Source organism: Balaenoptera borealis, assembly GCF_965194805.1.
Source record: "Balaenoptera borealis genome assembly, chromosome: 1".
Classification (NCBI taxonomy): Eukaryota; Metazoa; Chordata; class Mammalia; order Artiodactyla; family Balaenopteridae; genus Balaenoptera; species Balaenoptera borealis.
The window spans coordinates 50,686,935-50,702,652 of NC_138860.1; the positions used below are offsets into that span (position 1 = coordinate 50,686,935).

A 15,718-nucleotide genomic window follows, 5' to 3' on the forward strand; every position below is an offset into this window, starting at 1 on the left:
CCATCCCCCTGGCGTTCTTTATCCTTCAGAGCACTTCCCACAGTCTGTCATTTTTTCCTCACTTGTCTGTCTTTTCCTCTAGAGCATAAGCTCCGTAACAGCACGTCTCTTTCCTCTGTTTATCCCCAGCTTCTAGCCCAGCGCAGCATTGGAAAAAAAAAAAATCCTTAAATTTTGTTTGAAGCTTTTTGCTTAGAATTCCTTGTGTTGGACTTGGCGTGTGCTCTCTCCTCTGCCTGTGACGCCTCTTCCTCCTCGCTCTCCTTGCTAACACCCACTCATCCTTCAAAACCCAGCCCAGCTCCCTCCTCCTCCCGGAAATCATCCCTGAACTCAGTATGTAACATCCCAGGCAGAGGTGAATTTCTCTGTCGGGCCCCAGAACAAGGGCCCTTTGCTTTGCAGGGCTCCTCTGAGGACCCTCTCCCGCATGGGAGCTCTCCTAAGGTGCAGAGAACAACCTAGAACGACAGGCGGGCTGCGTTCAAACCACAGAAGCCCCAGCTCCCAGGCTGGCAGCCCGGGTGGGGGAGGGGACCAGCTGGTGGGCGAAGCGGTTTATCGATGCTTCTCAGAGCCCTGGGGAAATCAAGGTGAAAGGCAGCAGTCCTGCTAAGGAGGAGGCCCACCCCTGTTTATCAATCAGAGGGGCTGGGACGGGGTGAAAAGATGCTCAGCTGCCTGCCAGAGGCCGCGGTGACGAAGGGGACCCAGAGCCACCACCAGGGCCCTGGTGGCCCCACGTAAGGCCCTGCCTCCTGCCTCGGGCACTGCGGGCAGTCACCGTGGAGCTGGGGCTGCTCCATCAGCCTTTCCAGCCTCGTCCTAATTCTGAACGCCCAAGCCTGGTTTTAGAAAATTCGGTCACTGGAGCCATAAGGGCTGGCTGGTAGAAATCCTCTGCTCTTGGCATCGTGTCAGGTACCAGGGGGTGAGGGAGCGGGCGTACTCAAGCGGTCTTGGCCCAGTGGGCACTGGCCCCGGGAGCCTCTTTCAGCCTCTGGTGGGCCTGTCAGCCTGTCAGCCAGTGCCCCCGGGGGAGATGAGCCGAGCCCGCCTTGGAGGATGAAGGGGCAGGTGGGTGACTAGAGCAGGGACACAGAGAGGAACCTCGTGGACAGACGAGAGGCCTGCAGAGAGGCTCCGGGCTGCAATCCACCCGAGCCGCCAGGCAGCTAAGGAGGTGACTGACATAGGGCTAACACAAGCAGGGAAGCGGGGCTCGACCTGCCTGCCCGCCTCCGCCCTCCCCACCCAGCTGCCCTAGCAGAGGGAGCGTGCTTGGCACCCCACCTGCTCCACCCAGGGCCGAGGCCATCTGAGCAGAGCGAAGATGTCCAAGAGAAAACCCCAAATCGGATTGAGGCTCCTGCTCCCCCTTAATGAGGTTCATTATCAGCTGCTCTGATCCTTGTAAAACCCAGCAGGCCGGATTAGGGGCAGGCTCTCCAATCTGGCTGACTCCTCCCTGCTGAGCAGGCAGCCCAGGCTGGCTCCTGCAAACAAGCCCTCTCTCCTTCCTCCAGGGAGAGCTGGAGATGCAGGCCGCCCGCCTGAGGAGGGGTCAGGCAGGCGCAGGCCAAGCTTCCCGGAGCAGAACTGAGAGCACCGGGACAGGTGCTCCCTGGGAGGGCGGGGGAGCAGGAGGAGGCGGCGGGACTGAGGGGCTTGGGGGCACGGAGAGCTCTGTGGACGGTGGGGGAGGGCCCCATCCAGGAGAGGGGTGCTATGACAAGGGCGCTCTGACCCCCCGGGAGCTGGCTGCATCCCAGGTCAGGCTGGGTTTTGCACATTCTACCCAGACCCGGACACTAGTAGCAAGTTAAGGAACACACCGGCGCTTGCCTTAAAAATAATTTATTCCAGAGCCTCCTCGACCGTAGGCAGAGTGGGGATCAAGCATATGTACAGCGTCACCCTCCCCTCTGACCCTTTTAACCTCTACAGGATGGGAGGTGGACCCTTGAGAGGGACGACACTCCCCTCCCTCCACAGTAAAGATTAGCATCTATTTTGGAGACAAAAATCAACAAGAGACAAAAGACCCAGCTCCAAGAGGGGTGGAGCCCAATGTGGAGAAGCCAAAGCATGTTCAAAGCAAACGCTTCACTCAGCCTCTCACAGCTAAGGCACTAGAGATCCCAACAGCCCTCTCTAACCCCCCACCCCCTGCCCAGTACCATCACCATACCAATTCCAGCCTGTACCCTTCCTGGAGCCAAGGTTTGGGAAGGAGCCAGCCAGAGGCCCTCCTTCCACAGACCTCACCTGGGAGACCAGCATGACTTCCAGAAGCTTCCGGAGCCCACCCTAAAGCCAAACCCCACCCAGGGGCATCTGAGGGGCTGGAGGATGGGTGGGCACAGAGGGCCAGAGGCAGTCCTTCCTTCTCTGGTGCAAATGGCTCTTTGTAGCAGGATGGACGGAGTCCCGGGATGTAGTAAGGAGTCCACTCCAGCCCCAGGGGCCCCTCCTCTGGAGATGGGAAACCTTGGAAACTGCAGCCTCACTTGCCCCAGTTTAGGGCCAACACCAAGCGGGAATCATTGAAGCTTCAAGAAGAATGAGGCAGGACTTCAAAGAAGCTGAAAAAGAGGAATTCGGTGCTGAGAGGCCCAGGACGGAGTCTCCCAACCCCAATGCCCAAGGCTGTCCTCCCCCTGTGCTGGCAGATGAACCTGGACCCTGTGCATGTCTTCCTGTCTGTGGAACATCCCTTTCCAGAAGCCCCAGGGAGGTTTGCTGCAGCAACTGGTTTTCCTGGACAAGGAACAAGGCGGGAGGGGCGGGGTGCAGGGGGCTGGAAGAGCCCATGGATGGCAGCTCCCTATCCTGCCCCCTCCCAAGTTGGACGGTTCAGGCTGCGGGGTGGCTGGCATAGCCCTTCAGGGCCCTCATCCTGGCCCGGAAGTAGGTGTACACAGCCAGCAGGCCCATGAAGGACAGGGAGGAGAGCCTCACACAGAGGCTGATGTCCAGGTGGGAGAAGTTCCCTTCCAGCACCTGCAGCCACTGGCTCCGGCGCTGCCTGGCCTCGGCCTCTGGCTCCCCGTCAGGGATGCTGGCCAGCTGCTTGGAGCTGCGGCCCACTCGCCTCAGCTCTGAAGGGCCTCTGGGGAGGTTCTTCCCAGCCAGGAATTCAGCCAACAACATGGCTCCTGTCTCGCCTGCTCAAGCGTTGCCGCCCTTTTGGCTGCTCCAACTTATCCCTGTGAAGCCCCGCTATGTGCTCAGGAGCTTCCTGGTCTGGCTCATCTCTGGCCATGCTAAGGCCAGCCTGCGTCTCCTGGGGGTGACTTGCCCCAGGTCCCTCTGCTGGAACATCTGGGATGGTGGTTCCAGGGGACATTGTCCCTGGGCCCACCATGATCTCAGCCTTCTCAGGGCCCAGAGTAAAATTTCTGGTCGCCAGCTCCAGCTCCACCTGCCTTGGGGGGACTGCCATCCTCTATGCACCCCTCCGGGGGCCCAGGTCTGCTGAAGGAAGGTCTAGGACGATGTTGCTCGGGGAGAAGTGGGTCTTCAAGAAGTTGAGGATGTTGTCCAGGTCCCACACGGGCGCACCCTGGACTTCTCTGTGGCAGGCGGAACAGAGCTCACGGGGCGGCCACTGCACCTTGGGGAACTGGGGGTCCTCGCTGGGGGCACCTGGGGAGGGAAGCACACACAGGCTGCCTGTGACACACTGGCCACCCGGAAGCCCAGACCGCATTCTTCCATTCAGAATGCCAGCTCCCTCATCTGCAAAAAGGGGGCACTGCTGCCCTGGGAAAGAATGGGCACGAGAGAGGGCAGATGAAAGACCCAGCACAGGGCCTGGCCCACCGCAGAGCCCAACACTGGTGCCTCGCTGGGAGAGGACGTTCCCACCCTCCCCCGCCCCCAGAACTCCACAGCTGCCCTTCCAGTCACTTCCCCGTGTTAACCCACCGTCTCTCTTTGTCAACTTCACTGCTGGTTTGTACCCCTGGACCAGACATGAGAAAGGGCAAGAAGACTCAGAACGATCTGTCTTGCAGACTTTGGTTGGTCCACTAGTATGTATCTTCTTTGCATTTTTCTAAAATTTCCCAGGTTTTATGCAAGTGAAGATACATTCTTTTTGTAATCAAAGGGAAAATGTTTTTAAAGCAAGAGTTCAAGGCACATGGTAGTTACGAGGCATTCTCCTTTACACCCTGCGGCCCTCTGGGGTAGGTAGGAGTTAGTGGAATTTCTTCCTCAGGTGGGCCCCAAGGGGTGGGGTGTGGGGAGGCCTAGGGGCCTGGATGGGGAAAAGGACACTCGGGAGAGAGTCAGGAAGTTGCCCTTCCCACCAGGCTACTGGGACCCCAAGCAGGGCTAGCACTGTGGGCAGAGCCCCAGGCTGAGCCCGAGGGCCTGCCACCGGTCCCTCTTCCAGTGTCACCTGGGGAATGGCAATCAGCCCATCTCTCTTGGAGGAGGCACCTCCCCTAAAGGGTTTAATAGGAAAAAAAAGTTGCTGGCCAGAATGAAGCAGCAGCAGCAGTTAAGTGATGTAAAAATCAGAAGGATTATTTTGGGGAGGGAGCAACATGGAGATTCCAAGGGTCCAGTGAGAAGTAATAGTGATCAGGCCTTGCAAAGTGGGCACTCCATTTGCACCTGCTCATTATTGTTACTAGTTGATCTGAAAGGACCCCCCCGCCCCGCGCCAGAGAGAGTAGGACACTGCCTTCCTTTCGGCCTTCCTCTCAGGGAGAGGCATGGGCTCCTGGCCCTCCAGCAGCAGCTGGGCCCCCAGAGAAGCCAGGAGCCTGCAGGTCATGAGGCTGGAGGGTCAAATGAGCATTTGGTGGCAGGGGCGGGGCAGGGGCAGGGAGAGAAGCGGGGGTGGGAGGAGAGAGGGGCACGTGTCTTCTGTTGAAGTCCACCAGGAGGTCCCAGGAGACGCAGACCAAGTGCAGCGGCCTGCACAGCCACCTGCTCCAGGGGCTCCTTTGACCTTGGCCCCGCCCCAGGCCTCACCCCCCACCTCCCGCCCCTGGGAGGTCTGTCCCAGCCAAATGCACTTCCTCTCTCCCCACAGACAAGCCCAGGCTCCGTCCACAGGTGGCTCCCTCCCCAGCCACCAGCTTCTGGTCACCGCTGGAGTTTAATGCTTTTGCCTGTTGGACCCATCTGACTCCTGTGCACGGGGAATAGAAAACACTGTAAACGAGGTATATTCAGAAGACAAGGCCTCCCCGGTGAGAATCGGTCCCTGGTTTCTCTAGGAAGGACCAGGATTTTCTTTTCAAGTACATTTTATCGTTATACCCCTCCCAGGGCGGGGAGAGGCCCAGCTCTCTCCTCTCTGTTGGTTTGAGTAAGGGGCCAAGAGCCTGAAAGCAGGACATGCGAGGCAGGAAAGGGACCCCAACAGGCCAGAGGGAGGGGCCCTGGTGTGGGCAAGAGAGTGAGCAATGGCATCGGAAGACCAGGGTCTCACGGTGCCAAAGCCTGAGTTTCCTCATCTAGAGAATAGGTCTAATGATACTGACGTACATCAGCAGGGCTGGTAGAGCATGTGAAAGGGCTCTGGGTGCTGAGAAGCACCATGAAACACGGGGTGTAACCTAGAGGACAATGAAGGTCCCGTCTCCTGCCTCTGGTCCCAGACTCCAAAGCTCCCCCGCCTCATCCTCCCTCTGCAGGTGACTCCAGCCTTGGAGGCAGCCCTTCCTTACCTGCGAGGCGAGCGTTGACCTTGTTGTGGCTAGACCAGAACCAGAGCACGGCGTTGTTCAGACTCCCCACCCGCTGCATGGAGGCAGTGGCCATCTGCTCAAAGTGGCCAGCGCAGTCTCGGCAGCCAAAGAAGAAGCGAACGTAGCCCCGGATGGCCTGGAGGACCTCCTGGGCCTTGGCTACAGGGGAGAGGAGACTCCAGTCACAGGGGCCCTTCCGGCTGCCTGCCCCTGCTGGCCACACGACCGTTCCCATCACAGGCCCACCGTGGTCGCCTCTGCACGGGGAACACACACCCCAGCCCACCTGGTGAGGGGCCCAGGTCTCCCTGTCCACTTCACCTCCCAGGGGTCACGTTAGAGTTGACCCCATCTCCTCCCAAACTCGTAAACCTCAGTCTCCCCTGTCTGCCTCTTATCCAGGCCCTCATCACTTACGGACACTCAGGATAAAGTCCAAACGCATTGTCAGGACACTCAGGCTCTTAGAGACGTGGCTGGAGAGGAAGGCAGGGGCCAGAGTGCCCATCACCCACCCCGTGGGCCCCTACTCTGCCCCTCCTGCTTTAGGCTTCCTGTTCCAACTCACTCCCCATCGTGCCGTGCTGCATCCAGAGCCCATCCCGATCTGGCTCTGAACGCTCCCTAATTTGTCTCCATTTCTCCCCAGCCCCCTCACTTCCTCCCACTGGGCTCTCTGGCCTGGCAACAGCACAGGCCCTGAATACCCCCCACCTCTTCTTGCTCTGACACGGGCTCCTCCCTAAAGATACCACTGCTCCCCCAAACCCACTCCCCTTAAACCCCTCTGTCTTCCACACTCAGGGCTGGAGGTGGCGGAAGTACCCTCCCTGCTGCTGGTTGCTTCCAAACTCTCTCTCCTTCCTGCTGCGAAACCCCCAGCCCTTTAAAAGCTCCATCTCCGAGTCTGACCCCTCCATGCGCTGGGACTTCAGCACCCTGCTCTCTGTCCCACTTACCACCACTGCCCGTGCCCTCGGTTCTGGCAACGTCAGTGCCCACGCCAAGCTGTGCCTTGCCTCTCACCTCCTCAGCCCCCTCAGCTCCTGCTTCCACCCCTGTCACCCACTCACCACCTGCCCTGCAGCTATCCTCGCCTCCTCCGCCTGCCTCATGCTCTGGACCTCACCCCTCTAGCCTCCTCCAAGATTTCACTCCTGGGAATATTTTCTTGTGTTATGGCATCATCAATTTCTCCCTTGTATGGGCTCCTTCCGACAAGAAAAAAGAACTACAACGAAGAAACTCCTTCTCTGACCCCAGTCACACCCCAATCACTCCCCCATTACCTCCAACTTCTTCCCGGCTCTTCTCTCTTCAGCCCAACCCAACCAGGCCTTTCTCTCCACTAATCCACTGAAACAGCTCTTGCCAGCAAGGTCCTCGCCTCACCCCACCTCCCCACTTGGCTATGTCCTTGCTCTTGAAACTCTTTATGTTGGGGGATCTCTTGAAATTGCAATGGCCACTCCTTCTTAGTCTCCTTTGTTGGCCCCTGCTTCCCTAGCAGAGGTCTGGATGCCAAATGCCCCAGAGCTCAGGCCTCAGGACTCTTCTCTGCCCACCCACTAATGGGCTCCTCCAGTCCTTAACTACCGTCTATATGCTAATGACCACAAGATTTGTATCTCTATCCTGGACCTCCCCCCAGAACTGCAGACTCAACTGTCTACATCTCCATTCAGAGATCCAATAGGCACAGACCACTAAGTGTACCCTCCCCCATCCACTCCCTCCCCGCCCTGAGCCTTCCCATTTCTCGGCTCATAGGACCGTCATCTACCTGACGTTCAGGCCCAACAAGTCCACGGTCCGACCAAAGTCCTTGATCCTGCATAGTCTTCACCCAATCCGTCACTGAGTCCTATCAGCTCTACCTTTAAAATAGTCCCAAACCTGCCCACCTCTTCTTCCACGTGCACACCTACAACTCTAGTCTAGGCCACCACCACGTCTCCTGGACAAGTTCCACAACTTCCTAATTGGCTGCTCTGCCTCCCCCTTGCCCTGCTGTAGCCCACCCTCCACCCAGTAATCGCTCTAAAGCACCGAACGTGTGCATCACTCCCCTGCTTAAGGTCCCTAGTAGATTCTCATAATGCAGAGACTGAACTCTACCTCCCTCCCTCACCAGGACCTCCAAGTGCCCACCTCCTCTCCTGCTTCCCCCACTCCCAGGCTCTGCCACACTGGCCTCCTTTTGGTGCTGCACACACACCAGACTTGTTCCCTGCACTTACTAGTCCTTGACCTGTGTTATGGGCTGAACTGTGTCCTCTAAAATTCTTATGTTGAAGTCCTAACCCTGAATCCTTCAGAATGTGACTGTATTTGGACACAGCGTCTTTAAAGAGGTGATTAAGTGAGAATGACATCACTGGGGTACATCCTAATCCAATATGACTGGTGTCCTTGTAAGAAGAGGAAATTGGACGCAGTCAGGAACACACCCACTGAGGACCATGGGAAGACCCAGGGAGAAGATGGCCATCTACAAAACCAAGGAGAGGCCTCAGCAGAACCAACCCTGCCAACGTCTTCATCATGGACTTCCAGCCTCCAGAACTGTAAGAAGATACGTTTCTGTTGTTTAAGCCACCCAGTGTGTAGCACCTTGTTATGGCAGCCTGAGCAGACAGCCCGGGAGGCTCTCATCCCAGATGTCCCACCGCTGCTTCCCTCTCACCAATCAGGTCTCAGCCTCCTCCGAGAAGCCTCCCCCAGCCAGACACCCTGTCTAAACACAGCATCCCCTCCCCAGCCCCTCTCCCCCACCGCCTGGCTCTGTCTTCTTCACCGACTCACCATCACACCTGAAATGATCTGTGTGTTTACTGTCTGTCTCCTGCCACTGGACTACTGTCCCCTTGAGGCAGGGACGTCTCGCTGCATGCACGGCTGTACCCCACCCCTAGAGCAGGGCCCGGCTCTTTGGAGACGCTCTGTAAATCCGGGCCGACAGGCTGGCTGGCTGTCCGCACACCCGGTAGCTCCCCCAGTTCCCTCTGCCTCTGCGCAGGCCGTCTCCTCTGTCGGGGACTCCTGTCCATCGTTCCCCCTCACTTACCTCCTCCCGCCCTTCCCGATGGCGTGGAGCGTTCCCTCTCTTCCACCCACACATCCTGCTCTCCCCCTGGGCCCACCTGTCTCACAGTCCACTGGGAGCAGGGACTGCCTCTTCCTCCTTTGTGTCCTCCAGGCTGGGCCAGGGCCTGGCGTCAGCCTGGCCCCTCAGTGAGCTAGATGCCCACCCGTTCAGTGGCTGTGTGTGGCTGTGGGGCAGTGTGGGTCGTGGAGAGCAGCTGCACGGTTTGGGGATGAAACAGGGCAAAGGGGGAAAAGTACTTCCCCAGGTTCCCCTAGAAAATGATTTTTCAGTGGGAAGTGCAGTAAAATTGTTCAGAGTCTACGGTATCAGCCGCATAAATTGTGAAATAGACATAGTTCTTTTCTTTATGGGAGTATAAAAAATAGAACCAGAACTCTCTCGTGAAGACTAAAAATAAATCAGGCTTATGGCTACAAGGAAGCCAGGGAGCAGCCTCACGCCGGTTTGTGGGGCACCACCTCGGGGGCAGCGGGCAGGACTGAGTGGCTACTCCGGGCCCTCCCCGCTCTGGTTCCAAGCTGCAAACGCGGACTCCCCTACATTCAGGCGTGCAGCAGGGAGCCAGCGGAGGCACAAGGGGTGCACAGGCCCAGACTCACCTGTTTCTCCTGAGTGCTCCACATGTTGCCGAGATGCCTCCACGGTCAGGAAGTGGAAGAGGACCCACAGGGAGCAGGGAAAGCCGCGGAAATGCGACTGACTCCCTTGGCAGCCTACCCAGTTCACCTTGTCGGCAATCACAGCACCCTAAGGGACACATACGAGCACGAATGCATATGTGGAGAAGAAAAAGGAGTTGGCGTGGGAAGTGGCGAGAGCAACTTGCAGAAGACTCCAGGTCAGCACGGAGCCCCAGAACAAGTGGTCCCTTTCTCAGTTTATCATCTTGAAGGTGGCATTTCCCTTCCACTGGCGACACCCATCAAAGGAGCAGGAGGTCTGAGAACCCGTGACACAGACCAGGTCACATCGTTACTCTAGCCTTAGCCTCTCCTCTGTAGAACGAGGGGGGTCATCTCTAAGGTCCCGTCAAGCTTTGACACCCCACACGTCTGTGAGGTTCTGCACCTCTCCTGGCTGACGTGCCCACCTTTGCAAACAGTGGTGAGAGCGGGAGCCCAGAAAGCTGCCCCTGGACAGAACCGGTGCTGAGGAGCACAGCATGCCGGGAGGCAGCAGAGGGCTGGACTTAAAAGCTCTCTCACCCCCGGGGTCGCACAACTGGTTCTAAATCCCAGCCCAACCACCTACTGGCTGTATGATCTTAGACAACTGACTTGACCTCTGTTTCTTCATCTGCTAAATGGGGATAATATCTGCCTTCCGCTCATGCTGTGGGGATTAAGTGAGGTCTGTACAGAGAGAGTTCAATAAACAGCAGTTTACTCGCTCCTAATGGAAGGACCCGACCACGATCACTGCCTCCCTCCTGAGTGCAGGTCGGTGACAGAGGTCAGAGGTCAGAAGTGACAGGGTGAAGCCCTTCCACTCCCATAGATATCGAGCATGAGGTGGAGATCCTCCTTAGCCCTCCCACACTCACCTCCTTCCTGCTGTCCAGGGCAGCTTTAAAGAAACCGTAGGGAATTTTCTTCCTCTGCTGCTTCTTGAGCCAGTCATTCATGGAATGCAGGAAGTTCTGGACCGAGGGCTGGCCAGGGAAGTGCTATGGGAGCGATAAGGGGAGAGTGAGAAAGAATTCCCCCAGAGTTCCGCAGTCCTGGGGAAGGCCGGGGGCCAGGCTGAAGTGGGCCGAGGCAGTTTTTTAGAATGTTCCAAGACCACCAGGAAAACATCCTGCCTAACACCCACATGTGGGGTCCTCACTACCTTTGCTCTGGGGCACCTGCGAAGGCGAGGGGGAGGGGTGGGCAGAGGCGCTCAGTGGGACCAGGCCCTCAAGGCCGCCCCCTCTCCAGGCTGCAGGCTCCGGTTCTGACCCGAGCACACGCTCACTGGGAGGAAGGCTGAGCACCTTCCTGTGTCGCTGCCCAGGGCTGCTGGGACCCCTGGGCCACACGGGCCTCTGTTCAGCTCATCTTCTGATAGAGCAGCTGACTCGCTAACTGACCAGCTGGGCGAGGCTGGCAAATGGCCTTTCATTTGTATTCCAAGGGCTGCCAACGGGGACAAGGCAGTGCAGGGGCTTGAGCCGAGATCCAAATCTTGATGGGAACTCCCAACAGTCTCTGAGGAGCATGAAAAGCCACTCTGACAATAAGTCAACTCAAATCGGATTAGTATCAGCACTTTAAAACCACAAGGACTCCAGGGAGGAGGATGGACGCCTGTGTGTGCACAGGCACGAACACACCCAGGGTGGGGGAAGGAGGGAGAGGGAGGGCTGCAGTAGCAGAGCAGGTCAGATAAACCACGAAGAGGCAGGTCGAGAGGGCAACACAGAGAAACTCAAGAGGAAAAACAGCAAAGAAAAACATTGGTGAGAAGAAGGGTGCTGGAGACAAGAATGATCCCTAAACAGAAAAACCTGCCAAGGGACCCAGTCCTCTGAGAAAGTCATGGCGTATTCTTATCTCCAGGCTGGACACTGTCCCCCAGCAGGAGAAGTGGCCGGAAAGAATCCTGTGCTTTGACACGCTCCCTCTTGGTCAGCTCACACGGGCCTCTGGGCTCTCGACACAAATTTACAGCTTCAAGTCAGCGTTTCTCACTGACCTTCACCCATCGTCCTGATTTGGAAGGATGACGCCCTCTAAGGCCACGGTGTCAGGAGGAAGGATGAATTAAGGGGCTCTGGACTACAGGGAGTCACCCTGCGCCGGGAGCAGGGAAACCCTGGTGACCACACGCCACCCAGTGGCCGGTCCTGCCAGCCGCTTCCGTGAGGGAGCAGGGAGATCCCGGGCTGGGCCACAGGGCAGTGCCTCCCGACTGGCCATACTCACAGTTGACAGGTCCCTAAGGCTGAGCGGGCAGAGTGAGCTCTGCTCACTCAGACTTTCAGTGCTCCACGCACGTAGTGCATAAGGGTGTGGGTTAGATGAGACGTAGGCGCAAATCTCAGCTCAGCCACTCACTGGCTGGAGGACCTTGGGCAAGGTGCTTTACCCCTCTGGGCCTCCATTCCCCTCTCCGTGATGGGATAATGCTAGTACCCACCCCGTGGAGTCCGTTCTGAGAAATGCAGATAAGCTAAAACACAAAGGAGTACCTTGCAGAGTCTGACACCTTGTCAGAGCTCAAGAAACTGGTAGCTGCTACTATTACTGCTACTCAGGATAAAGCTACCCAGGCAAGGGTAGGGCCAGAATACTCCGCAGTCTCCAGGGGCTGTGCTGCACACCAGATGCCCGAGCCCGTGCCCCCCAGCCCTCCACTTTCCTCTCTGAGGGCCCTGGCTTCTGGCAGGGAGGACTCCTTCACTCCAAACTCAGTTCCAGCATTGCTGAGGGCAGAAGCTCGGCGGGCACCACTGAGAGGGTGCTGCTTAAGCCTCTGCCCCGCTCAGGCATTTCCTGGGTCTCATTCTTTTCCCTCACACTGGCTGCAACAGTCCCACTGGGAGCCAAACCCAAACCAGCTTTGAGTCCAGCTGAGAGATGCAAGCAGCACACAATAAACAATTCCCCTGGGATGAGTTCTTCAAAGTGGATTGGACTGGGGTGGGGGTAAGGGGACCACCTCTCTGCTTCCTGGGGTCCCGCCTCATGTGTCAGGCAGGAAGACAGCACACAGAACTACTCGAGGACTTTTCCCCTCTGATTCTCTGGGCCAGCCACCCTGGGCCTCAGCAACTTGAGGACCAAGCGGCTCACAGAGCCTCTGAGGAAAGGCTCTATTATCAGACTGGGGCCCTGGAAGAACAGGGGCCCAGTCCGCGTGGAACATCTGAGAGGGGCTGAAAGCTGTCTTGCCTTAGATGGGAACAGCACTGTGACAAGCACTTGCCACCTCACAGGGTCCTCGGTGTGACCACAGATGCCCGTCACTAAGCCACGGGGACCAGAAGGCCAGGACTGGTGAGGAGACCACCCCCAGAGGTAGTCCCAGCGGCCTGCAGACCTGCGCCAGAAGGAGAGGCTCAGACCTGGCTCCCGGGCGGCCGAGGGTGGCTGAGTCAGCAGTCAGCCTCTGAGGGGGACCAGAGCCCGCATCTGACTCAGCAAGTCCTCGGCAGCCAGAGCCTCGGGATGTAAGTAGGGCAGCACTGGCGGTGGACCTGCAGCCGCAGAGAAGGATGCGGGGAGGGAGGAGGCGGCAGGTGCAGAGGGAAGAGGCAGCCCGCATCTCACCTTCAGAGGCGAGCAAGGAGCGTGGCAGAGAAAAGGGCACAGGCTCTGAAGCTGGGACCCCAGTTCAAATCCTGGCCACGACATCACCTAACAGGAGGCCTAAGGCACATCACCTGAGTGACCTGTACTTCTTAAATGGGGGTAGCACTTGCCACCCTGCGGCGAGATTAAGAGGATTAAATGCCTGACACACATCAGGTCCTCAGGAAGTAGGAGCTACACTTGGAGGAGTAGCCATGCTGGCAGGAAACTACGAAGGAATAAGGAAGGCGCACGGCTAAGGCCAGGGAGCTGCGTCAGACTTTGGCCAGAGTCTGGGAGGGAAAAGAGGAGATTCAGAAAAGCCTTCTTTCCTTCACTGGGGTCCACGGGCCCTGCTTTCCCAGTGACCACGGCAGGGAGGGAGAGGCCACACTCCAGGCTCGGCCTGAGGTGGAGGACTCAGGCAGGCAGAGCTGGCTGGGAATATCCCCAGGGCATCAGGCCCTGGGTCCCCCCCACCCCCCTGCACAGGGTGGGGCTGGGGAAGGGGGTTGTCGCTGGTGGTACGGGGCTGACGGGAGGAGGGCGCAGACCGCAGGGTAGCCGCCCATGGTAGACTGGGACAGACGCGGGTCCAGGTGTCCAGCCCGACCACGAGCTCCTGAGGGAGGGGCTGGCCCGGCGCCTGCTTCAGGGATGCGCACTGATCCCGTGTGGTGCGGGGCTGCCGGACAAGGGAGGGCAGGGCCCTGCTCACCTGGGCCAGCACCGACATGAACTTTTTCAGGGCCACCAGGCGCTGCCCCTCCAGGACAGAGAACTTGGCCACTTCTACCCGGAGGATGTAGTGCAGTGCAGATTCCAGGTCAGCCATGTAGATCTTGGAGCTGAGGACCCAGAGGGAGCCAGAGAGAGAAAAGGGTATTAACCATGGGGCAGGGGCTGGGGAGGGGCACCCAGGGCCAAAGGGAGAGAAGAGGAGGCACTACTGATGGTCACAGAGTCCTGTGAGTTAGCACTTGGGGTTGGGGAGGGCAGGATTGGGAGTTTGGGGTTAAAAGATGCAAACTATTATACATAGGATGGATAAACAACAAGGTCCTACTGCATAACAGAGGGAAATATATTCAATATCCTGTGACAGACCATAATGCAAAAGAATGTCTGTCTGTGTATAACTGAGTCACTCTGCTGTACAGCAGAGATTGGCACAGCACTGTAAATCGACTATACTTCAGCAAAAATAAAATAAAATAAATAAGTTAGCACTTGGCTCTGCCAGTAACTACCTGTGTGACCTTGGGCAAATTACTTAACTTCTCTGAGCCTCAATTCCTTATCTGTAAGATGGGGATAGTAATAACTTGCTCACAGGTAGGTTGCTGAGAGGATTAAACAAAAGCACAAGTGTAAAACTCTCAGCAGCTCCTGGCACAGAGTAGGGTTCCCCCTCTGCAGGTCCCGGGCCAGCCTCTCCCATCACTCACTAAAGGTGTTTTTACCAGGCCACTAGTAGAAGGTTGAGCTTCATTCTCTGTTCTGAACAGAGATCCCTAGGGACAGACAAGTAGACCAACAGGGGCGCACCCACACAACATGGCTCGAGAAGCTGGGTGCTCTTCGAAAGACCAAGGGTTTGGCTGCCCGCCAAGGCTGAGAATGGGGTTGGGGAGAAGGGGAAGTGGGGTTTACATTTATTTTGGCTGACGTCCTTGCAGCTGCCAGACCCTGGGCATCAGGGCTCCATCTCGCACCTCTCGGGCTGACCCCAGCCCTGGGGGAAGGCTTGCAGGCTCCAAGCTGGCTGCTCACCCCGTGCCCATCACGCTCTCGTGGGATCTGGGCTCAGGGTCCTGAGGGAAGGGCTGCTTCTCTAGCCCTGCCTCCTGACCCCTAGATTCTTGCCTCCTTCTATGGTGGGCTAGCTCCGGGAGCTTGGGCAACTCAACCCACCTCTCCGGCCTCAGTGATCTCACCTGTAAAATGGACTCCTGCCCCACCTGCCTCCTGAGGTGGTGGGAAGCCAACAAGGTCAGCTGACGGGGTGAGCACTGTGGGCACCTGCGCTTTACCCTCGTGCCAAAGTCCCCTCCCTCTGCTCCACTTCCGTGTCCTGGGGCCTCAGTTTACCTCTCCGTTCCTGTGTTCTGCCTCAAGGAGTGGCCCCCTGACTAAAGGAGATAATGGACGCAAGTGCCCAGCAGAGTCTGGCACATAAGACTAGAAGTGTCAGCCATAATAGCAATTTGAATGATCTGAATAATCATAATTTGAATGATTATAATGAACATTCCCACCTCTTACTTTCTCTTTCCTTCCCACCTGATTTACTAAAAACCTCTCCACTAGCACTTTCCACCCTTAGAGTCTCTCATGTTGGGATGCAAAATCCTTCCCGAAATCCAGTGACCCTGCCCCCAGTTCTCTCGTGCAGCCCCCTTGTGGAAGCCGCCCTCTGGACTCAGCTCTGAGCTTCCTGGTCAGCCATTTCCACGTGGTACCATGCTGGGGGCCAGAGCAAGAGGTCTACGGCCCCATCTCCCTGCCCAACAAGCAGAAATTCTACCACCAGGGCAGAGCCAAGGAGCCTCAGAGAGAACAGTTACCTCGTGCTTACAACTGTGCACGATGACACTGGCTATCTTGAAAAGTAGTGAGCTCCC

At 57.5% G+C, this 15,718-nt stretch overlaps 1 protein-coding gene across 1 annotated transcript in view; it reads right to left on the reverse strand.

Annotated features, from left to right (window-relative positions):
- Positions 1-2,615: 2,615 nt before the first annotated feature.
- The window catches only part of QSOX1 (quiescin sulfhydryl oxidase 1), a 39,240-nt gene continuing 26,137 nt past the window's right edge, over positions 2,616-15,718 (reverse strand). Inside the window, 7 exon segments of the mRNA XM_082385337.1 lie at positions 2,616-3,160; positions 3,162-3,448; positions 3,452-3,648; positions 5,691-5,870; positions 9,420-9,567; positions 10,364-10,486; positions 13,813-13,942. Of these exon segments, the coding sequence (XP_082241463.1) occupies positions 2,857-3,160; positions 3,162-3,448; positions 3,452-3,648; positions 5,691-5,870; positions 9,420-9,567; positions 10,364-10,486; positions 13,813-13,942 (1,369 nt within the window). The 3' untranslated portion in view covers positions 2,616-2,856.